Genomic DNA, 24,682 nt, shown 5'->3' on the forward strand with positions numbered 1-24,682 from the left:
CAAAATATTTGCAGATTCTCAAATTGTATATAGTAAAATATAAGACTACATACATTAATAGCAATTTACTTTTATTTTTTGCCAATAAAAGTGTTATTTATTATACATTTTAGGTTGTCAAAGCAGTGAAGATTTTAATATTCTTCTGGGATGTAATGCCATGTGGACTTGTAGGTAACTAAAAATGTTTTGGAAGAACATACTGCCTCCATTTTCAGGGTCAGTATATACTTAGAAGTCCACACAGCATTACATTAAAACTATAATTTTATATACGAAAGTTTGGAGGTGAATCGTAAGTAACATGCTTAATAGACCACGTAAGATAATGGAGAATAGAATCATTTGTACCAACATTCCACAAAAATATAGATCTGTTAACTTGGTTGTTACGTATCTGTATTTCTTTATTTAATGATGGTATATTAAAGAACGCTGTCAATAACTCAGACTACAGCACTAAATGACGAGATACAATTTGTGTGTACTTAAATGCGGACTGGCTCCACTTTGATAAAATTGTTGCAAATTTGTACCCGGTTCACACTTCTCAGTAGCTGTGTTCACAGTCTTGTCTCTATAATGGGCACAGTCACGTGTTTCAGCATACATCACCTACCGGGGAAAAAAACAATAAAAGGAAGTAACGCAAACCAGTTCATTTCTGTTGTCCTTCAATATAATTTCATGAAAACATCTTCAGAACTTCGTCAATCGCTAAGGCTAGCATTCAGAACTTTATTCTGCCGGAGACAGGCGTTCGGACTAATTTCTGTCACCAGAGTAATACATTCTAAAGTACAGCATCTTTAACAAGCAGCTGACATCAATTTTTTTCGATTTCCAAGATTTACGGAAATTAAGTTTTAAGTTCACGCCGTCTTCATAGGATCCTACAACCATCTTAACAAATTGTGACTACAAAATCCATCTACGCTTTTCCATCAGGTTTTATAATCAAAATTTGGCAATATCGTTTCTTACTTATCTATGGGTTCCTTGCGCATTTCGTTCTTCACATCATAATGATGTTGGCGTGAGGTGTAGACTTGCTTGCGAATTGTGAAACATCTTCGTAATTCTCCTGTTACGTCCTTTCAGTTACAAAGAACTATAACAAAATACGGAAAATAAGAGCGAGTTGTGTAGGAGCAGAAGTGGAAAACATTGTGTAACTTAGGAAGGAAAACAAATTAAACCAGGTGCGTATAGGTTAAGATGGAATGCTAAACTTAACCCCACATACACACCTGATCTCGGCACTGTTCAGAAGTTACTTCTGTTTTCTTGAGTAGAAACGTGAATGGATATTCATTCCTTTCGCAGATTTATCCCCCTTTATGTTGTGTTGTTCAATCAAAATAAATGAAATACGAGCGAGTCTTCTGAAACAATTGTTTTCGGACATTTTATATCCCAGCATATTTTATTCGTATCATGTCAGATTCGATTAAAATCGACACCTGGTGTGAAAATCGAATGTGAAGCGATTTTCACTACAGGTGTCAATAGACATAAATGGGCCCTGGTTAATTTGTATATATTCTGCATAATAAACTTCATTAAGAACTCTTTATTCCGATATGTACAGCACTATCATATCCCCGCTTACTCTTCAGATAAGACGGCAAATAAATCTCTGCTTATTAACTCTTGGCTACGCGTGTCGATATTCATTTGGTTTGATACCGTAGCAGTAGGTCGCGTTGAATTCCACGTGACCTCAGAGCGGGGGGCACATGGCGATCGTGTGACTACATGACGTCATTTAACATCGGCACGTGTGGCGAGGCGTGGAAACAACCGACTGCTCATTTGCGGAACGGCGTCTGAGTAATGCTTACGTTAGTGTTTTCTTGAAGGTTAGCTTTTGTGGGCTTTCAGTGGAAAAGTTTGAAAAGTTTGTGTTAATTAAACATCTTATATTGGCGTTTGGATCAGTGAAGTTTTGTCTGATGTTAATCTACAGATGGAATCGTCGACATTTTGGGAAGATTCATCATCTGTGCATCAACATGTGAAGTTCGAAAGGTTGGTTATAAAATTTGTAGAGATTAGTAGGAATCTCACCCCACGGAAATTATTATGCTTTATGAAATAAGTATGAAATGCATGACATGTTGACGTATTTTGTAAAACTGATGCCATGTTGAGGTGCTGTAGGGTATAGCTGGGCAGTCACGTTTTATGTAACGTGCCTGAAAAAAAAGTAAATTACCTGGACATTTTAGTCTGTGTTTTACAAATAACATACCGGTACTTGAAGAGGTTTTATTTTTAGGATGCTGATTCACTTAATGTTCACGCCACACACACACATAGGCCATTTTGTAAGCCATAGTAAAACAATAACATATGAGATATCTTGAGCATTTCTTCTCAAGAATTAAGATGGAATGAGGATTCTGTACTTATCCCCCCACCCCCACCCCCAAACATTTCATCACTGTTGTTTGTTGTCTTAACATTTTCATGTTCAAACTCCAACTTCTACCGAAATTCGACAGCAAACGTCATAATATTACGTTAAAGTATATAATCTGAACTGTGCCAGACAGATTAACGATGTAAAGAGTTTTAAATGTGCTATCGATTCGTTAAACAGTAATCAAGATGTATTGTATACACACTCGAAATCTACCACGGAAGGCTAGACGCGCATGCGTGTCTAGACAAGACAGATAATTAAATTAGAATGGATTCATCGTGTGGGACAGTACCATCCAATTTGGTAATTATTGATTTGATTGGTTTGTTTGTTGATGACGTCACGTTCACACCCATTGAACCCTCCTTGTAGAGATAAGTAACGTACTTGTGAAGTACATATCACGTAAGAAATTCTTAACTATGTCTCTCACGTGACTCACGTGATAACCATATGGCCCAAGGACGTAGAAGGTCGGTCTATTCACGACAGCGGTTTATATATTGAAGGTGTGTAACAAATTGGCAAGAAGGAATAAGAGACGCCATTTTTAAATTTGTGTTCTGTAACTAGAATTGTGTAATGGTGGGTTTAAAAAAAAAGGGAATTACTTTAGTCTAAACGAATATTCCTGTTTTAATCGAAAATCTAGACGTCTTGGTTTTAAATATGGTTCATTCATTTTTTATTTTATGTTAAATATAAAAATATGTAAAAATATTAAATTGTAACACTCATTAAGTACTTGCTTGCGTCTTACCGTGTAAAGCTGTGAACCTAGTTTTTCAAGGTCGAGATTAAAATTGAGATGTATTAATTTTTGAACAATGACGAAAACACAGGTGATTGAGGTTTCAGAGATTTTGATTCAACTTTAAATGATTCAGAAATTGGAGTTGAACAAGATTGGAAAGGTATAAGATGTACTCTTTGGAGTAAATTGATGTTAGAAGGTGTTCTTCACGCCACATCACGTAGGTCATTGTTGCATTGTGATCCCAGGACACTTGCGTAAAAACGTGTTTAGACTAATAGCCCGCCCCCGGTCGTGCAGGTTGCCTAACCTCGTAGGAAAAACGAGACGGACGTGGCTCGACGTTGCCTGCATAAGAAATAAGGCACTGCGTATTTCGGGGCCTGGGGTGTTACCCCTTGGGGACATTTCTTGTTATGGAACATGCGGGCTTTCCCCCCTAGTTACGTCATTAATTCATTTTCACTATTTAATGATTTGCCCCCAGTATCGCAGAACGAAAAATTTCACCCCACGCAATTTTCATGAAATTTTCTGCAATTTTTGAATCTGTGGCTGAGTGGTTACCCTATTAAGTCTCATGCTTTGTACACGAGAGGTCTTAGGTTCAAATCTCTGCCCCGGGACCGACTGTCCTGACCGATATTTTGTTTGGTTTTCCTCAGTCTCTCCGGGCAAATGCCGGGATAGCACTTTTAATAAAGTCACGACCTCTTCCTTCCAAATCCTTTCCATTTCATTATTTTAATAGACATTCAAGCTTTTTAGTTCATTTAAGCTACTGACAGCCGAGCCGCGGATAGGATATTTGATATTTGTGTTCCTTATAATACTTAAATAAAACCGCGGATCGTGAAAGCGCGTATAACGAGAGTCGACTTTTGTGCGAAAATATCAGCATAACAATCGTGCTATGCCCAAATTATTCCTGACTTTCAAATCGTTGCTAAACGTCGAGATTTCAGGTTCTGACGGTGGTGAGTACGAAGATGGCTTGTCTCATGGGTTGTTGCGTCGGTTGTGACGGTTACCGACGTTTCAGAGATGCTTAATGCCTGCATCATCCCGAAACTTAAGTAAACTTCTACTACACGGCGCTACGACCCAGAAGACAGCCATCTTTTTAAGTCGTTGAAAGAGGTTATGTTCAAGGAAAGAGGCTTGTACGTTGGAAATTTCTTTGATTTAACTAGTTTAGTTTTTGCTTTAGACGGAAAGAACACGCCCGAAAGTTGTTTCTCGTCCTTGTACCTTTTAAGAGGACTCCAGACTATTTCTCCATACACAAAGTAGCGGCAGAGTCCATGTGTCACTACGAGAAATTAAAAAGTCGAATGTTGCTGTTCTATCGATTTCTATCGATTCGTTCATTTAATGCAGGCAGATATCTCTCGATATGTCTCGTGCAATGAGGCTAGGTTCGGGATACATTCCGTATTGATCTGTGTGATTTATGTTTAAAGCTGGATTATATGTGATGGTAATTTAATTAGTGTGCTGACTAGGGTACAGGTTAGACGACCGGGGTTCGATTTCCTGTAGGGGCAAGAATTTTTCTCTTCGCCATCACGTCCAGGCCGACTCTGGTGTCAAGCTATAGCTTCTGCAGATCACTGGGAGTTCTCCCTTCAACCATACGTCCTCATGGCGTGTTTCACAGAGACATTTGAAATTGCGAGGGCGGGGGGGGGGGGAGGACTGACACTTCGAGTGAATTCGTGCAGAAGAATTAAAATATGTCTTTTGCCCCTTTTCCAAATTGTGTGAGAATGCATTGAGGAATTATTGAACCGAGGTTATGAAAACGAATTTTGATTAAATTTGTCATTTTGTACTTTACGTCGTTTAATTTCGAGAATATATATATATGTATATATATATTATTTTGGTACATGTTAAAAATTTACACACAAATTTTAAACACGCAACAGGCATGTAAATAACAGAGAGGTTACGGGTTCAAATCTCGTCTAGACAACCGATAACCTGGTGGATTTCTTTCGTACTTTCGCTAGTTTGAAGTAAACTTGGTCTGACCTTGGTAGGTGAATCGAAATCTGCCTCGTCGGCTGAGTCGGCTAAGTGAAAGGGAGTGCAGTTTATTGTAGCAAACTTTTATCGGTTAAGGGGTTTACTGTGTTGCGTGTTTTGTTTTATTTCAGCTTTAGCTCGACAGAGGGCAGTTCCTCCAGGCCTTATAAAGAAGAACAGAGCATCTTCAGGTACTGTGACGGGTGAGTTTTAATTTATCATATTCCAGTACGTGACGCTTTCAAAATGATTTCTCTTTGCCATTTTGAGCGTTGTCCTATGTGACGCTTTCGTATGGAACATTTTTGTTCCTTCTAATGTGTGTGATGTTGGAAAAGTGTAGTGTTATTTCTTGGTGTATTTAATGACGCGTGGTCTGGATGTAGCGATTAAAATAACTCCTGTTCTACCGTGAACTGAACCCCCGTCATCAGGCACGTATTTTGATTTTTGACTGAGGTAGACTAGCCTAGTAAAACTTATTTTTATCAGAACCTCAAGAATTATTTGGAGTCTTTTCTGGTTTGTTTGAGTTTGTTTTGCGCTGTTAATAACCCATTTAATTATGATTAAAATTATAATTAAGAAATTTATACCCCTTTATCCTTTTCCATTAGCTTGTCAGCATACGAGCAATTTTATAAGTCAGGAACCATATGAGAATTCTGCTGTTTGTCAGAATATGGAAAAATAAAAATAAAAATTTACGTGTTTGAAATCTGAAGTGTAGGAATTTTTTATTTTACCTAGTACGAGCCGTGATCTGGCAACGGGTGTTGTACAAAGTGCAAAGTTCGGACAGACGTAATTTCTGTTGACTGTTTTTGGCTGTGTTAAGTAAGCATTTCAAAGAAGTCAGCTGAATCGCATCCCGTCACGTTTCGACACCTTAACAACAAAGTACGAACCATGATATCCTTACATAATGTCCAGAAGCCTACATTTACACGAGAATTAAGGATTGCACTGCGAAGATAAGAAGAATTATGACGCGGAGTAATTCGTGTTCCGACATAAGCCTCCCATCGCTTACGAAGTCTACTCAGATCTCTTTTTCCTCCGGACAAATCTGACATATAAGCTTGTTTTTGCAATTATTTCAAGATTCATTGTGGAATAATCGCGTTGTAGAAAACATTGGTTCAATTCGAAATAAGGGGTTATGAACGTAGTTCGGATTCACCTTCACAAATGTAATTTTACATTAATTTAAATGAGATGATAAAGTTGCGTCATATTGTGATAAATATATATTTGTTTAAGTCTTGTCAGTCTAATCACAATAAAATTCCTATTAAATATTAAAATATTACTAAAATTGACATTTAAATATTTAAAATTTATTAAATGATGTTCTCTATCGAAATGTTCGATTTACATTAGATCATCACTTTTTTACACGATATGTTTCAGTTCTAAAAGAACCATCTTCAGGTGTATAAAATTATATAAACTTAAATATAATTTCTTAAATGCAACTTTTAGTCAGATGTTTATCAGATTTCAAATGATATTTTCTTCCAGATTTTATTGTATTTTTTAATATCGTATTCGAAGTTGTTCTCTATATGTACGTCGTGCTTAACATGATTTTGTGTGGGTGAACGTTTTGTTGTTGTTTTTGTATTATCCAGAAATGAAGTTGTGGAGGAGTTACGTTAATTTAATTCAAATACATAACTTATGCATAATAATTTTAATACCTGCGTTTACTTACATTAATTTCTTTATTTGATTAATTTCGGTCGCGTTATATCTACGTACCTACATATATGAAGAGGAATGTGTATTTAACCACGTTATTATTTCTTAATTTGAGATTTTATTTATTTAATAATGTCGTAAATTTATATAATTACGTAGTTAATATATGAGGTGTCTGTTGATGTAAATATTACGCGATTGTTTGCCACATCAGATGTTTTAAATATACGAATTTTATAATTTGCATGCGTGGAACGCAATGTTCGTATGTTAATGTTCTGTTTCAGGAATCTGAATTTCGCTACAGCTGCTACTAGTGAAGATGACGAGTACAGTGTTTACCACAAGAAGAAAGTCTCCAGGGTAAGTGAGGTTAGAACGCAGAATGGCCTTCTAACAAGACTTGCTTGCTTTGTGTGTCCCATTACCAACACTTTGAGAGAAATAGCTCCGCACCTCGTTCCATAATAAAGCCTTCCATGTTTTTATTCGAAGTTGGCAGAATTGTTTGTTTCTAGCTACGGAGTCCTGCGAGTATGCGGATGGAGTTTTTTTTTTAATATTTAGGCATATTCGGTTTTTTTAAATAAATGAAATGCGTAATAGGGAGACCGTATCCAAAACTGCTGATCTCATCTCATTTCAAGAACATTTAATATCGGGTTTGAACAAAAAAGATTCTGGCCAGTTCATTATTTGTTCTTTATGTACAGTCCTAACCAAAATCGAACGTTGTCGTATTTTTCTTAGGAGCATCTCGTATGAAAAGTGTTTACTATCGAAAAATTATATGCTAGTGAATAAGTCGATGTGTGATTGAGTGTCTTTTTTATTATTATGGAAGAATTGCGTGTATTATTCAAGGCCAGGTTATCAAACTGGTCTGTTTCCCCCACTACTAGAATGTAGTTTTAACTTAAAAGTGTTCTCTTACAATTAACTTGTCTGCCTTGAATTTGGAGGCCTGTGGTTCTAATCTGTAAGCCAGATGTTTGATCCTGTTTTTTACGGAATAAACTTACTCAGATATGTAGGTTCCCTGGCAACGTGTTTGCTTACATCATAAATGTTTTGAAGCCGAAACTCGTCTAAATAATTAAGAATTCAGTCCGTACCGCGAAGAAAACACCACACTTCACCATTGCAAAGATCAACTGGTTTACCCTTTGAAGCCGAAACTCGTCTAAATAATTTATAATTCAGTCCGTACCTCAAAGAAAACACTATACTTCTCTGGAGTTTTCCTCCGTGGCATCCCAACAATTACTCCATTCACACACAGAAGAAGGCAATGGCAAACCACTTCTGGATCATCTGCCAAGAACGTATATGAACAGGTCCCAGTCCGAGAAAAGGATCGAAGGATCCTGTTCATATGGACCTGTCGTCAGACAGAACACTAAATAAAATATATATTAATAATTAAATATAAATTTCACTGATGTATAGGATAGCTTTAAAATAGCATGAATTCCTTTCTTCTCGCTATATCCTATCACCGGACGACTTAATATTCATATTTAAGTTTGGGGTGAATGTTAGGCCCACGTAATGACGTAGTGTACCTCGCAGAGATTGTTTATTCTAATCGATAGGGATTTTTTGACGTGAAAACGTCTTTAAAATCGATGCCGGGTGTGGGGAAGCCATCGCGCCCAAATGAGCGACAGTTTTTGTCGAAGTAATTTCAAACTTCAATAACTCGGCTAAAAAATAGACATAGCGCCGCGATCTTTGTCTCGTTTTAAAGAGGAAGGATGAAAGTTTGTGCCAGTACCGCTCCGACATTCGTGGCGGCCGGACGTCGCGAACTGCGCACGCGCAAAGCGAACCCACGATTTTCGACTTTCCGGATTCGACACGTGTCCATAAACGGGATCATGTCTCAGAGACTAATTATCCGATCCCTGTGAACCAAGTGTTGTTTTGAAGAGGAGGGTATATGTTACAACTCATCCTGGCCTCCAAGTGTGTATCTCAAAAACTCAAAAAGATACGAGGCTGTGAATTTGAAGAAGTTTGAAAATTTCCCGATTTTCTTAAAATGTCGCGATATATGAGGGCAGAGTAAAACCAGAATTAAAAAAATTGGGCACGAATGCGTAGAGCACAAAATTCCAAAGAGAATGACACCGAAAACGCCGGGCCCGGACCCAAAACCAACGCGCAGTACTGCCGCGAATATAGGCAACGTAAACGCGCTCGGATAACTCAGGCGGCATCTGACGAGCCTGGGACAAGTATGGATGTGTACCAATTAAGAAATAATCATTTATAAAAATGATTATATTTACAATATCCCTAAGTTAAACTATTAATTATTAACTAATATTTTCGTTAAGAAAAAATAATATAAAATGTAAGTTGCAAATGAATTAAACGATTCAAAACAAAAAAATTTGTTTAATTTCAATATACTATACACGATTGACGTTTTCACGAAAATAACTGCAATTTTTTTTCTCTCTCTAAGATTAAGTAGAATCTCCTGAAATTTGTAAGTTCTGCTATTTTAAGTACTATTCAATTTCCGAATCCACTGATTGAAGTAGGTGTCCTCATAAAGAAATGGAGAACTTTTGGTCTGTTGCAAATTAATTATAAATTTTTTCGCCAAAATTTTGCAAGAATATATATATTTTGACTTATGGCAAATCGTGATCTCTTAAATCACTTCGTAGTGAATCAGCAATTGTAAATTACGCTTAAGTAAATGATATACAACAGTTAAAAAACACATTCTGTGTGATCACTAATGACGATGCTTTGTCGAGATGAAAACCTCAAATGTGATCCAAACGCCTGACGCTAACAACTTCGTAAGTTTGAAAAACTCTTGTTAGATTCTTCATTTGCTCTCTGTTTCAGAAGTATATTCCGCAACAAAGAATTTAATTAAATGTTTCCTTTAAAGAGAGGTCGTTATATAAATGTGTAACAGAAATAAGAACACGTGAGTGTCGATAACCGAGGGTTGCTAACAAGAAAAGCAGAACGGAGGAAATGTCACGTGACATGTATGCAAAGCACGTTATATGACCGCAGATTTCAATTTTGAATGCCACCGGTAAATTTACGCAGCGCTTAACAGTTTGTGATATTGACGTGCGTGACTATAAACTTCGCTGTCGAGTGTTGGGACCCCTGCTTCACATTCGGGAAATTTTGGATTTGAAACTTGGTATGGAATTCGACTTTCTCAATACAAAGAACACATGAGATTTAGACGAAAATCAGGAGATTAGTCATTAAGGCTTTGACCGGGATGTTCTTTTGTTAAATCTTACGTGGTACCGCCTGATTCGACTTCTAATGGTTAAGTGAAGTGTTTTCTTCGCGGTACGGTCTGGATTCGTAAATATTATGAAGACGAGCTTCGGCTTCAATGGGTTAAGGAAGTGAAATATATGTTTATGTCCCACTTCGACTAATTTGCTGTGCGAAAATAATTATAAATTCCAAAACCCTCATTGTCTGAAAGAATCTAAATAGTTCTGCGTTGATTTAAAGACGAGAGGTGGTCAAATTAGCCTCGTATTTGCAGATTTTAACCTGCGGGTTTCTTTATCAGAAATGTTAATTGCGTACGTACGTGTCAGACCAACCGATTAGTCATGAGACAATTTTTAATCAGTCAGATTGGAATATGGTTTATTACTTACTCAGTTGTAACAAAAAAAGAGATCATGACACACTTAACTGAATTAAAAATTATATCCAGAATTTGTTCTTGTTTGAAGAGCAGGATAGCTCAGTCAATGTAGTGACCAGGCTGTGAGAAAAATATGGCTGTCTTCTGGCTTGTAGCGCCGTGTAGTCTGGTAGTTTATCGACGTTTCAGAGGTTTTAGTTCCCTCAATTATCAGGGCGGGTTGTTTTACATAGCGCAAAACTCGTGAGAACCTCAAATATTACCATACTTTAACTTATTTGTAATACGTATTTTTAATAACCTTATGACCTTGACCTTACGTAACGATGATTCGCTTTGTCTCCTGGCAATATGACGTCGTTTTATAAATAAATTCTTCGGTGGGGTTTGGGTTTCAAACGAATCACAAACAACAAATAATTTGTTTCTTTATTCACTACGTCAGCCAGAATAAAAGACGTCATGTTTGACATTGAGTCTTGATGTATACAGACACGAGGTGAAAGAAGCTTGCGACCTTCGTATCAGAATCAAATACGTCGTTAGTCACGAAGTAAACAGTTTTATCGTGACAAATCACACAAGTTTTTTATATGATAATGAAAATATTCCGTTCATATTAAGGAACTACGGAATTTTGTTTAACTCTGGAAGATACGGGCAGACGTCTTAATTCAAATTTGAATAAAACTATAAAGAAAATAAACTAGTCTTTGAATTAGGTTAATGAGAGAGAATTTCATGATGGTCGATTATCAGGACGATAAGTCGATTAATCGTCCTGATAATGAGGCAGCAAGGATCTCTGAAACGTTGGCAAACCTGTGCCAGATTACACAGCGCTGCAATCCGGAAGACGGCCATCTTGGGACTCACCATTAAACAAATGAATTGGTTAATGCTGTTTAAGAAAATAATGGCTGTTTATTTGTAAAAGTCATACGAAAGTTATAACTGAGCTCTGTAGGCTAAATGCAGAGTTACTGGTGGTTAAAGCAGGTGGTATATATAGTTACGGTTGTTCTCTAAAAGGTTAACTGATTTACATGTTCGCATGGATATATGTATTAAAATAAAGCAGGTGGTATATATAGTTACGGTTGTTCTCTAAAAGGTTAACTGATTGACATGTTCACATGGGTATGTATATTAAAAACAAACACGTCACACCTGTCTAAAACGGGACCATTGACGGCCACCGACACCGTGAGATTTAGGAGGTAGGTAGCACTAAAATAGTGGGAATGGCGTTTTATATTAATTCTTCCTGATTTTACAGAATAGGCATTGATACTGTTCCATTTAAGAATTTCTTTTGTGAAATTATGAATCAGAGACACTTATTAATCACCTGAAGCCGAAGCTGGTATAAAACTTAAGAATTCAGCCCGTACCGCGAAGAAAACACAACACTAGACCGTTACAGAAATCAGTTGGTTTTTGCAGTTTGTACTGAGGATAATACAAAAACATTAATACAAAACGAAGATTTGCTGATTGTTGAGGCGGGTGGAAAATATAGTTAACACGTCCTTACACAGAACACTTCAATGTACACATACAAAATATGTAAACGAGGACATAACACCCATTTGTTTACAAGGAATCATAGTTATGCTTAAGGCTTCATAAACCCCTTCAAAATATATTCGTCCTGACCTGCTCGTCGAAGCGTTTCAAAATCGATAGCTTGTTGTAACTCGGCTAATCTCCGTTTGCCTAAGTTTTACATTACGAGACGATAGGTTTATTTTTATCGGGATGGAACGTGTTGCAGAGGGGGAAAGGGTGAGTAGACAGACGGCCGCTGCTTGCTTGTTTTTTGTTTCACGCGTGATCACACTCACGTGGTGGCACACTTGTCGCTCGCAATGACCTCACGAGGGCTGCGTCCCAATGATCGTACATCGCTTTGGTACATAAATCCTTGGACCTCGTATTTTATAAACTAGTGGTCCGCGGACCGGTTCACACATTCTAGTGAGGTACAATGTAAGAAACTGTGTTGCACATTGCAGAATTTTTAATTTCTTTTTTAGCTACAAAGCAAATTCAATATAATTTTTATTTTTCCACGAGTCAGTTAATTTACTTTGAATACTGCAGTAGTAGTAAGAATATTTGTTGATTATTATTTGTATTGTAGGGATTACAATGTGGGGGGGGGGAACCACTGGTGTTTTATCGCTCCTTGAATCATAGACATCCATCCGTTACCTCCCAGGACATAATTAAAAATATTTGCATGACTCAATGTGTGTAGCCGGATTTCTTGTGGAGATTACGGTTGGTCATTAAAATTCCTGCCGCTAGATTGTGCTGTAAGCCAGTTGCATCGCGTAGCAACTTCGCCCCAACTTTTGTAAGATTCACTTTAGGTTTCTCCATATTTTCCTGAATCTCAAGTATCCTTCACCTCAGATTTCCGCTCAGAAATGTTATATACAAACGTTAATTATTATTTATTGCATTGGTGCTGGAAACAGTAAGCACTTTATGATACGTCGAAGTTTCTGCCAAAACACACTAAGCTCGTCTAAATAATATATAATAATTAAGACCGTACCGCAAAGAAAACACAACACTTCACCATTAGTAAGATAAACTAGAACACCGTTTAAGGAAGTAGTCGTTTTTTTATTATAAGAATTGTAGGAAATATGTAACTACACTCTGTGGACAAAATGCATAATTATTTATTAGCAAAGTAGGTGGTACATATGCTTACCAATGACTTTTAAACGGCTAAGTAATGGATATGAAAATACAGTGTTTATAAAGCAATTTTTACGTTATTGTTTTGTTTTACGTTATCACATACGAAACGAAATTGTGTTCAGTGACAACGCAGTTAGCTGTTGTAATTTGAATTACCCATTCGTTGACTTCGTAAGGTCATGGCCATTCGACAGAAGGTTTTGACACTGGGCGATTGATTGCCTTCAGACAGAAGGTAAGGATACTACAGTCATTCGCAAAGTTGCTAAAATAAAGGATACGTACAAGACGTAACCTAGAAGGTCGCTGGTAGTCTGGATGATAGCCTAGCATGAAGAATGGGGAATACGAGTGAACAAGACGAGGCCGGACCGATCGATAGCAAACCTTGGAAGTCACGCATGCGCAAAGCACCACAGTACGATTTGTATCCGATGCGGGTAACGAATTTCAATGCCGTGCAAAATGAAAGTGGAGATCGCCTGTGTTTTACAATATTGAAACTGTGGAAAGAAATTGCAGCCGAAATGAATACGAACAGTAAGTAATTTTTATAAGTAAGCTCACAATAATGTGCCCGTGCTTTGTCAGATTGACGTAAATTCTGTGGGCGCCGATGCTTACGTGTTGTAAACAATGAAATTCATTCTATTTATTTTGAATACATTGTTACAGAAGATCCGTGCGGAACATGTCAAAATTTTAAAGTCACGGTCAGGAGGAGATGCTTCCAGCTACGTAACGCCAACGTGGCCATATTATAAACTACTGCTCTTTGTGAAAGACCAGATTAAGAATAGAATTTCACAAGCCACGCAGCCAGGCAATGAGACACGGGAGGAGGTTACTGGCGAAGAAGTTGAATGCGAGCCACGTGTTTCACTACTACAGAAGGCCCTCAAGCGGCCCAACACAGTACTTGGAGAAGGATTTGATTACCCTAAACAAAAAAAATGCAAGGAAATTGAAGGAGTTTTCCAATGAAGATGTTAGTTGTTTTTTTTTTGTTTTTTTTCGAAAGTCTACTGCCTCACGTTGCCAAAATTACGTCGGAGAGGAAATTACTTTTCCGGTCCAAAGTTCAAGTGTTGGTACATCAGTTTGCTTATGAAAGATCTTAAAACAGCCCGACGATCGTGCCTTATCCCTGATTTACCCAGATTCACTGTCTCAGCAGTCTTCTGAAACAGTACACGCAGAACCTGTTGAATTCGAAACTCGGGTCACGAGTTACAGTGGCGAGTCATTTTTGCACATGTAAAGCTTAAACTAAGATTAAATTAAGACTTTTTTTTACAGTTTTTAGTTGTTAAGCAAACTTAGTACATTTGCGTTTTCTAGAAGCAATCTCAGGTTTTTTTTTAAAAAAAAAAATCATTAATGTTTTGTAATTTTGTTCAGTTAAATGTAAAATACAATTTCTGTGTTCAGGATTTCAGTATTTACTCTCAATCTCCACGGCTTCTGCTATGCTACCTTCACGGCTATTAGACGACAAATTTTAATGAGTTTTATATATCGGAAATGAAACTATTCGATTCCTATGTATTTTCGTCCGATAAATTCGAAAATGACAATAAAAAAGCTTAGTTAATTAGCGTTTTGAAGATATTTTGTACTTTGTTAAATATCACCAATAAATTCGTCCATATGATATGCAAATGTTTAAAAAAAATTCACCTATATTTTGTATTTTACCTCAGGGGCATCTCTTACCACCGACCAGCAGTAATCAGCTCCATTTCCCCCGATAACGCCTTTCAAGAGAAGAAATATCTTTGGTGAAATCGTTCGTCACAAACCGATCCAAGATTATCAGGAGAAAAGTCCAAGTGAGAGTGGAGGAAATGCATTTTAAGAGACATTGCACCCCATTTTACTGTATGCTTTCAACAATTTGTCTACTAATTCCCTATAGTTTAGCGCCCTGTTGTCTCCAAGAAAATTCCTTCTTTGATTTTAGCCACGGTGGTCTAGCGGTTAGAACGCTGGCCTTGTAATCCTGGGGTCTCGGGTTCGAATTTATAACTTGTGTTGGGCAAGGCCGTGGTCTAGGCAACACGGAGTTTTCCTCCGTGGCATCCCAACAATTACTCCATTCACACACAGAAGAAGGCAATGGCAAACCACTTCTGGATCATCTGCCAAGAACGTATATGAACAGGTCCCAGTCCGAGAAAAGGATGGAAGGATCCTGTTCATATGGACCTGTCGTCAGACAGAACACTAAATAATAATAATATAAATAAATTAGTCAGGGAAATTTGTGAAAGGCTTCTCCATTTCGGTCCTTCTACAAAATTTGTCATCGGACCCAATTTAATTTGCAATGCCTTATCCACCCTTGTACAGGCTGTTTCTGAAGTAAGTAGTCCATTACAATTACGTAAATTTGAGCGAAACAGCTTGGTATGAATATATTCGAAATGCGGATCAATCATGCAAAAAAATGAATGTCATTTTCGTGTTTAACAGCTCAGAATTAGTTTAAATTGGTTAGCTACCGGCGACCTTCTAGGCTCCGTCTTGTACGTACCCTAAGACAGCAAACTATCGTATGTGACGTGCTTGCATCTTACAGGGAATGTACATGCATCGGAACGCGACCCCGAAATCCTGCCCGTAGTAGGCAATTAGCCCCAGGCTAGACAGAGGTTTCGACTGTCAGTAGTAGATGCCCTCGATGTCCTTCAGATGACACTGATTTTAGCTGCGTTTGCACTGTATTCGTTATCGCCTTCAGTGCAGTTGCGCTGATCGTGGCATCGGCAATGTTTAAAACCGGATGGGGGAACGTATTTTAATACCATTTTTAAGGGCAATGTTTTTGTATTGTAGTTTCAGTTATAAAATCTGATAATTCTCTCTCAAGATTATATTTTGTACCCTTCAATATGAGACAGAGAGGGAACCTGAAATTCTTTAATGATGATGGATTGTCTTCAGGGATAATGACCGACATTTCAGAGGATCTTGGCGCCTCCATCGCCCATAAAGATAATCATCATCAATCTCGTGGTCTTGAGAACCTAACTTCACAAAATTCGTATTTCTTTTTACCAGAAATGTTGAGGACTGCGTGATAGTTTGGGTTGTCACGTCGTGATAGGTGATTACCAGCGTTTCGGAGGGACATGTCGTCTCCATCTTCAGGATTTAAATGTGTAAATTTCCTAAAGAAAATGTTGTTCAAAGAGATAGGTTAATTCTTTTTCAAGCTAGATTTGTAGTCTTGTTTTGTTACATATTTTCTTGATGGCCTCAGGGCCAGTGCACGTGAAATTGGTGCCCCCTAGACGAAATTTACCCCCCTCCAACGTTCTTTCCGATATTGAACTTGAGTGTGAATAAAAATTTTGCATTTATAATAACATGATTTTTTTATTCGTTCAGTTTGCGTAATGAATAGACCAACTTTGGATGGTTTTTATTTGGTATATGGTGAGAAGCTTAAAATAGTAGGACGAAAAGATTATCTACTGTAGGCTTACTGGTTTGAGATCCCCAGAAATATCCAATGAGAAGGCTAGAAACAATGTCAGTGCCTCCCCCCATCTCCATATAGAATGGAGTAATGTGTCTACCATTTATTAATTTATGTACGATATGCGATGTAGTCTGGGATTTGAAATTCAAAAGACTATTGGACAACGTGACAAAGTGGGCTGGAACTTTCCTCCGTAACATAAGCATGACAGACCAACGTGAGCAATGCTACAAGTCTTCATTTATAAAGCTAGAGCACCCCAGATTTCGATCAGTCGATAAATATCGCTTGCTTGTACGGGGTGTTGGTTGTGTAACATATTAGTTATGGTGACACATAGAGCAACAATATTAGACCAGCAAATACTCTTAGCAGCAAAATCTCCAGTGATAAATCGACAGTGTAAAAGACGATTACTCCATAAAGAGGTACGATTAAACATCAGGACGTAGGGGATATCACAAGGTCGCTTTAGTCGTGTGACATTGAACGTGATATAAAAAAAAGATAGTGTATTCGCATTCGAGTGCGAAAGTTTCGAGATAGTAATGTTATATCGATTGGAATCGAGAGTTATAAAATCGAAACCATGGCAGTTAAATGAAAGTTGTTGGTAATGTCTTGGTAATTGAAGAGGAAGCCATCGTCGTCTTAATATTGTGTTTTTTTTTCAATAAGTTTTAAAGACACATTCAGCCATGTTATTCATTATTCTTCAGTTGTCATAATTTAGTCAATGCCACAATATACAATTGACATCAGTTTCGTATTTCCAGGCATTTGTGTATTACTTTTGTAACTCAATTAAAATACATTATGAATAGTAGTAGTGATTTTGGTTTTTGTGTGTTATGTACAAGTACTGATAGTAAAAATAACAGAATATCTTCTACAGTCAATCTTACGTTAATAACATTTCCCCCCCCCCCAAAGCGTAGTATTTCATTCAGAAAGGTGTTTCAAACAATAGTATACAAAACTCATAATTTGTTAACATTTATTCACAAATGAACAGTACCAGTGTCATTAATATTGATTTGTTCATCACGAAATCTTTCCTAATTTAATTTTTTTTTTTTTACGCAAAAACTTCCCCCAGCCATCTCCATATTAATAACTGCGTAGTTGAGTTAAGAGGTTATGTTTTGAAATCGAGACATAACCTACTTACTACATGCATTGTAAACTGGATATGGAATTGTTTGATATGACTTAAATCTGTGGCAGTTAAAATGGTTAAAACTTCGTAACATAAACTGTTGTTTTGCTAATTATCATGGAGAATATACAAAAGAGTTGAAAAAGGAAAATAACATTATATCATGGAGAGTATTGTAAAAAGTATGTCTGATGTTTTCTTGGTTTCCAATTCCTTAGAGGAATATGTTGTCTCCGTCTTCAGGGCTAAAACCTCTCACGTTGCAAAATATATGTTTCAGGATCCAATGTCACACCGTATCATTGAGAAGAGGCGACGAGATCGCATGAACAACTGTTTGGCCGACCTTTCTCGTCTTATTCCGGCAGACTACCTCAAGAAAGGACGAGGACGGATAGAAAAGACGGAGATAATCGAGATGGCAATCAAGCACATGAAACATCTTCAAGGTCATGCTTGTCGGCAATTAGGTAACTTCATATTCATTGTATGATGATTCGTGTTAAAATAGAGCGAGATTCTAAAATGTAAATAAATTGTTTATTCTTAAAATATATAATAAAATACAGGTCAATACACAAAACTATATTTGGGTGTTAAAATTTAAAATTTAAAATTTTAACACCCAAATATAGTTTTGTGTATTGACCTGTATTTTATTATATATTTTAATCCAAAACACAAACATGACGCATGAAAACCTTAAACTGTTTATTCTTAACTCTATAAATTAAAAAGGGTACTTGTGGGTTATCGGGACACGTCGCTTTAAAAATAAGTTAGGTTAGGTTAAGTTAGTATGTGTGGATAAATGACGTATACTTGAAAGTTATTATATTTTATTTAAATAAATGACATATTTTATTTGGATATGCATTAGATGTTAATTGTTGTTACAACCTGTCTCCCGAGGATAAAATTCGCTTATAGATTTTTAGAATCGTTTTAAAAATATCGCAGATAATAATAACAACAGAGTATACGGGTATACGCATGCGCGGTTTTCCGTCCAATCCAAGTCCAGATATTCGACTCTCACGTTTTGTGTCCCGAGAACCAACAAATACCAAAAAAAAAGTCTGTATGTCCTTATATTCAGACATAAATGAGCTGAGAATTTGTGTTTTACAACATCTGCTGATTTAAAAAGTATTACGGCGTATACTTAAAAGAATATTTAATGCTATAAAATGTAATGATAGGGGAAAACATTTATACATTTATTTACGTGCGACATTAACCCGTACTTTATCGTAAGTGTAGGAAATGATTTTGCATCTTACAGATTCGTGTGAACTTGCACAGCAGCAAAGCCAGGAAGAAGGAGTTGAACCACACCCAACCGGAGGGCCCATAATAACCGAGCATTATCGACTCGGGTATCAAGAATGTCTTTCAGAGGCGATGCATTTTCTTGTTGAAGTCGAGGGCTTTTTTGCTGGTGATACGCTGTGTGTTCAACTTATTAACCATCTTCAGAAGCACTGCGACAAGATTCTAAAAGGTGAGAGGAATAATATATACCTAACCTGATCTCCAAGTACAAATATTTATTTAACTCTCACGTACATTAGGATTGATAAATGAAAGAATTCGAAAAGGAAGTAACGGCATGGAAGGGGCAGGGCACATCAGAAACAAGAAACTGACATTGGAACCACGGTTCCCTAGTGAAATAAAATTTTATTTACACATTTACGTATACCTTTACGTCTTATCTATACGTGACACATCCGCCGACATCTTGTACTCAACACACACTAGAACCGTTCTTTGTTACCAAATAAATGGGCCAAAACTCCTAAACCGTAAGAGTTAGCTGAAATCTGTTTGCAGATTTGGAAAGCTCGTGTTTATTTACGTATTTCACTCGCGATATGTCCAGATCTAACTCTTACGCTTTAGACGTGGCGAGCGGTTGAAGCTGAACGAGGTCTCGAGTTATTTGCGTTTGAAGAAGTTACAGTACACACAGATAGAAGAAAAACCCTGCTAGGAATTCGATATACGCGCATGCGCAAGATTTCGCGGCGAGTGACGACCGATCCTAAAAGCATTCGTTCCACAACCACCGAACGAACAACAGACAGTGGCACAGCGATTTAATCTAGAATATTATCGCAACACCTGCAGAACACATTAAAGGTGCACTCACTCACTACAAACTACTCTTTACTGCGTGATGTTTTCAGTCTATGTGTAGTAATGTAACTCTGTGGCGTGTCACACTTCAACCAATAGCAGCCCTCTACTCCAGCTGATAAGTAACATTCCCCCCCGCACCGCACCAGAAACGACTTCACACAGCAGGGTTTTTCTCGCCATCTGTGGACAGTACGTGTTGAGTCACGTACTCAACACACTCTTGAACCGTTCTTTGATACCAAATAAATGGGCCAAAACTCCTAAACCGTAAGAGTTAGCTGAAATCAGTTTGCAGATTTGGAAAGCTCGTGTTTATTTACGTATTTCACTCGCGATATGTCCAGATCTAACTCTTACGCTTTAGACGTGGCGAGCGGTTGAAGTTGAACGAGGTCTCCAGTTATTGGCGTTTGAAGTTCCGTCGAGTGTCCCGTGATCTTATAAACGTTATTCAACGTTAAAAATGTATTATTCCATTTTGTTACTCTTCTGTAGGTGACAGGTTGAATTTTCCACGGATGCATCACGGTGAAACGACAAGCACGTCGTCCAACAGCAGCGGGAGTGGTGGCTACGGCAATCACCACGGCAGTAGCGTCCCTTCTGGGTCATCTGGCCTAAGTTCGAGTTCCCCAAATTCTGGATCCTGTAGTGATTCTGGACGAATGGATAATAGGGACTCTGGAATAGCGAGTGGCATTCCATCTAGTCCTCCCCAGCCTGTTACTACAATTCTTTCAACAGGTATTCGACTGCACATGTCTGTTACTCTAGTATTCAAATTTCCTGTAATCCATGGTGCACCTAGAAGAATTTCAGGGTGCCCACAAGTACTGCGTAATATTCATAGCGAGATTTAAATGTTTAATCGCGTAATAATTTGCAAGACAGTCACGGTGGTCTAGCGGTTAGAACGCTGGCCTTGTAATCCTGGGGGTCTCGGGTTCGATTCCCGGCGGTGCCCGAATTTATAACTTGTGTTGGGCAAGGCTGTGGTCTAGGCAACACGGAGTTTTCCTCCGTGGCATCCCAACAATTACTCCATTCACACACAGAAGAAGTCAATGGCAAACCACTTCTGGATCATCTGCCAAGAACGTATATGAACAGGTCCCAGTCCGAGAAAAGGATGGAAGGATCCTGTTCATAATATGTCGCCAACATCGTGCATTTTTCCCCCTAATTTCTCCAAAAACTTTTTTTTAAAAAAATATTAAGATTGTTTTTACATACTTTAATACAGACGTTGTAAATTACGTTTATTACAGATGTTGGCGATAACAGTTGCTGCGAAGATAGTATCGTAAACCTCCACGGATCAAGCCAGCTAAGAGAAATGCTTACGAGTTCAAACCTGACATCACTCCATGGAAGCCAAACCACAGCCGTCTCGGCCGGAATGCCTCAGACGACCTCGGTAACAGGTTCTCGTCAGCTAATTCAGTCTCCGCCTTCCTCTGTACAGACAGCGTCAAGTCTCCAGTATCCTTCCGCGAGTACAGATCAGAGCAGCTTAAATGGTGGACGGTCAGTCGCGGCGTTATACAAATTTAAAAATAATATTAAACAACGATTCACAGCAGAGCATCATGTAGACGGTGATGAGGCAGTCGCACCTTCGAGTGACTGTTCCGGTGTTAAAAGGAAGCGATGCCTGTTCGAACCAACTCGTGAACACGTGCCAGGAAACAGTTCAGCGAATCCAAAACGCCGTGACAGTGATACCTGTTCCGTCCCGTCATCTCCCCCCTCTCCGCCCACTCCAAAATATTCCCCTTGTACGCCATCTCCACCGCCACACAGTTCATTGATTAATCCTTCTTATGGGGTTCCAATATTCGCTTTACATTCGAAAGGCTCGTTTTATGTTCCGTTGACGTTGGACGCTGAAATCCTGGCTCCTTATTTGGCAGCGGTTGGATTTGGCCCTGATGGTAATGGTATTCAGAATGGAAACACTTCGTCAGTATCAGACTCGGTGGTCCTTCATCCTGTTACTATTTCTGTCAATTTTCAGCAAACAAATCATCACAGGACTCATCATCAGCATCATTCAAGGCAACATAATAATTTCTACTCTTCCGTAACGTCATGGAAAAGGGAACTGAATGATTTTTTACCAATGCCCAAGTGGTCCATATATTCACCTGACAGAAACTGAATTATTATGACACCTTTGATCATACATGTTTTAGAAGATTAACTCATTTTTCAAAATTTGGCAATATTTATTTAGGTATTGCACCCGGCTTACAGTCAATCTTCTATATGCAATAAGAAATTAACCCCTTTCTTTCGAATATTTAATCAGAAATCTCGACATAAAATGGAAGCCATTCTGGGCAACGTAGCATTAATGTAATGACCAATTCAAGTAACCTAGACACAGTATTTTAAATTATTATCAACAGATGGCAACACAATTTTATTTCTTGAGTTGAGTTTTTCCCTTTTCGATCATGTGTTGATACACAATATTCTTGTGAATAATCGCACTGAAAATTTTAATTAAATCATTTGAATACCAGCACAAGGGGTTAATCTCTTTAAAATATTGCTCAAAGTCACATCTCGTACATTATGTTTGAAATTATCTTGATTCATATGTCCTTATTTAACCTAAAAGTACATTTCATACAAACATTGCTATGGATTCCAGGGTTTTGATCGGGATGATATGCGAGGTTTATCATTATTAGTTGACTTCTCAGGCAGTATTCGACTTTAATCGGTGGGGCAGCGTACTTCTACCAGTGTTGTCTTTTATGATATGTCAAATTTTGTATGGCCTCCACATTCGAAAATATGTGACAGTCTTCTGTTTACACTTGTTCCAGAAAGAATATTGCTAGTTTGTATGAGATGTGAATAAAATAGATACTGGATTTTTGTGATATTTTAAGCTGGAAGGAAGAATGTGATGGGATGGTTTGTGAAACAGGTCAAAATGAAGATATGAAAATATTGTTATTTATGTGTAACCTAAAATTAGGTTAACATCAGTTTGAAAGAGAATATTTGAGAACAAGGTAAAACAATATTATAGACGAAGTGAGAGGAGAGTGGAGAATATTTCACAGTTATCAGCTTCTCAGCTTGTAGTCGTCATCAAATATTAGGCTGATCAAATCAAAGAGCCATGAAGTACTCTTCACGTGAGAGAGATGAGAAATGCATACAAAATTTTATTTGGAAAACCTGAAGGGAAGAGACCATTTGGAAGATCTTGAATCAGGTGGAGAGAGAGCTATAATAAAATGGATTCAAATATGGTGGTAGGAGGTCGTTGTGATATTACTGTATGTTCCGAGTATAAATTGTGCTTCTTTCCTGGGTGGTGCTACCTGTGGATATTATACTCTAAAGGCATAGCAGGGTTTTTTCCTCAGCGGTTTTGTCTCTAAAATATAGAATGTCTTATAGGTTAGAAAGTATGATATCCAGTTAAGTTGTAAGTGGCTTGCATATTGTTGGATAACTGATCACAGAATATTACTTGAATTTAAAGATGTCCTTCAGTGTTTATTATCTTAAGCTAACAATTCAGGCTGTGAAGAAATGAGTGACAAGATAGTTTTTATATGTACAGAAATGTGAACTGACTGAGCACTCTGAATGAGTTGCATATTTTAAGAATTTTACTGTTATAGAAACATCTTGTAAATATCCCAGTTTGATGGGAAGATATTTGATGTATTTCATTACATGTATAGCGTTGATGAGTTTTCTACATGTATATATTTGTAATTGTAAAGAGAATATATTAACACAAAACTAAATTAAATTAAACCATTGTGTTTTACTTCGAAAAATCCTCCAATAATAACTCAATATTTATAGTTTCATCCCTGACCATTACATGAGAAAAGTCCCTTGTCCTCTTCCTATTCATGGATAGGAGTGACAAGGATGACATAACAATCATAACAGACCAAAAATAAATGGTTATACATATTTTAAGGTAGCTATTTTAAGACAACGGGAGTCATGATGAATGAAAAATGACAGCTAAAAATATAATGGAGGCAGTAAACTTGGGCAGACAAGCATGAAGAACACCCAAAATCATTAATGACATCCTTATCTATCCAGAAAGCAAGGAGGAAGTAAATTATAAATCTACTAGCCCATTTCAGAAGTGGCACACCCCTATAAAGGAAAGTTGCACTACCACAGTCCATATAAGCACTTGAGGGATGACGAGGTAAGGGCTAACTGGTCAGGGTTACACGCTAGCGGCTCTTTACCCCCCCGGGAAAGGACTCCGGTAACCATTGGATAGGAGGTGTGGAGGGGGCAGAGCCAGTCTGGACACTGAAACTAAAGGAAAAAATCCTCTGCTCTGTCAGAGATGAAACTTTTGTCATCCGCTCTGCAGTCAGTCACTATGCTGGCTGAGCTACCTCGGTTCTCTGCCACACCCCTTCACATCTGAAATCTGTGCTGTTCGAATTTTGCATCAGAAGTAAGGGTTGACAGATTTTCGTGAAATTTAAGATGGACGCTTTACGATAAGAGGATATCATAAATTAAAAATTTCAAGTCGCTAAACTAGGCAGTACCAATGTGATGGATACTGGAAATGATGGGGCCGTTTCCCATGA

General features: G+C 37.7%; 1 protein-coding gene and 1 long non-coding RNA gene across 5 annotated transcripts; one reads left to right on the forward strand and one right to left on the reverse strand.

Moving 5' to 3' along the window:
- Nucleotides 1-50: 50 nt before the first annotated feature.
- LOC110832707 (uncharacterized) lies at nt 51-1,474 on the reverse strand. The gene is made up of 3 exons (XR_002544023.2): nt 1,251-1,474; nt 985-1,111; nt 51-615 (listed from the first exon to the last, which is right to left on the reverse strand). It is a non-coding gene; the product is annotated as an uncharacterized LOC110832707 (long non-coding RNA).
- On the forward strand, nt 1,065-23,867 carry cwo (transcription factor cwo). 4 transcript variants are annotated; one of them, XM_022069951.2, is made up of 7 exons: nt 1,065-1,202; nt 5,345-5,416; nt 7,205-7,280; nt 18,214-18,403; nt 19,219-19,437; nt 20,574-20,822; nt 21,347-23,867. In XM_022069951.2, exons 4-7 carry the CDS (start codon nt 18,220-18,222, stop codon nt 22,237-22,239), a joined length of 1,545 nt encoding a protein of 514 aa, XP_021925643.1. In that variant the 5' UTR covers nt 1,065-1,202; nt 5,345-5,416; nt 7,205-7,280; nt 18,214-18,219; the 3' UTR covers nt 22,240-23,867. The 4 variants fall into 4 exon arrangements, with proteins under 4 accessions (XP_021925643.1, XP_021925639.1, XP_021925640.1 ...); XM_022069947.2 differs by lacking the exon at nt 1,065-1,202 and adding an exon at nt 1,793-2,031; XM_022069948.2 differs by lacking the exon at nt 1,065-1,202 and adding an exon at nt 1,793-2,031 and having other exon boundaries at nt 5,345-5,404.
- Nucleotides 23,868-24,682: the final 815 nt, after the last annotated feature.

Source organism: Zootermopsis nevadensis, unplaced genomic scaffold (genome assembly GCF_977971745.1).
Source record: "Zootermopsis nevadensis isolate Lab colony 2312 unplaced genomic scaffold, Znev_1.0 Znev_ptg000031l, whole genome shotgun sequence".
In the NCBI taxonomy this organism is placed as follows: domain Eukaryota; kingdom Metazoa; phylum Arthropoda; class Insecta; order Blattodea; family Termopsidae; genus Zootermopsis; species Zootermopsis nevadensis.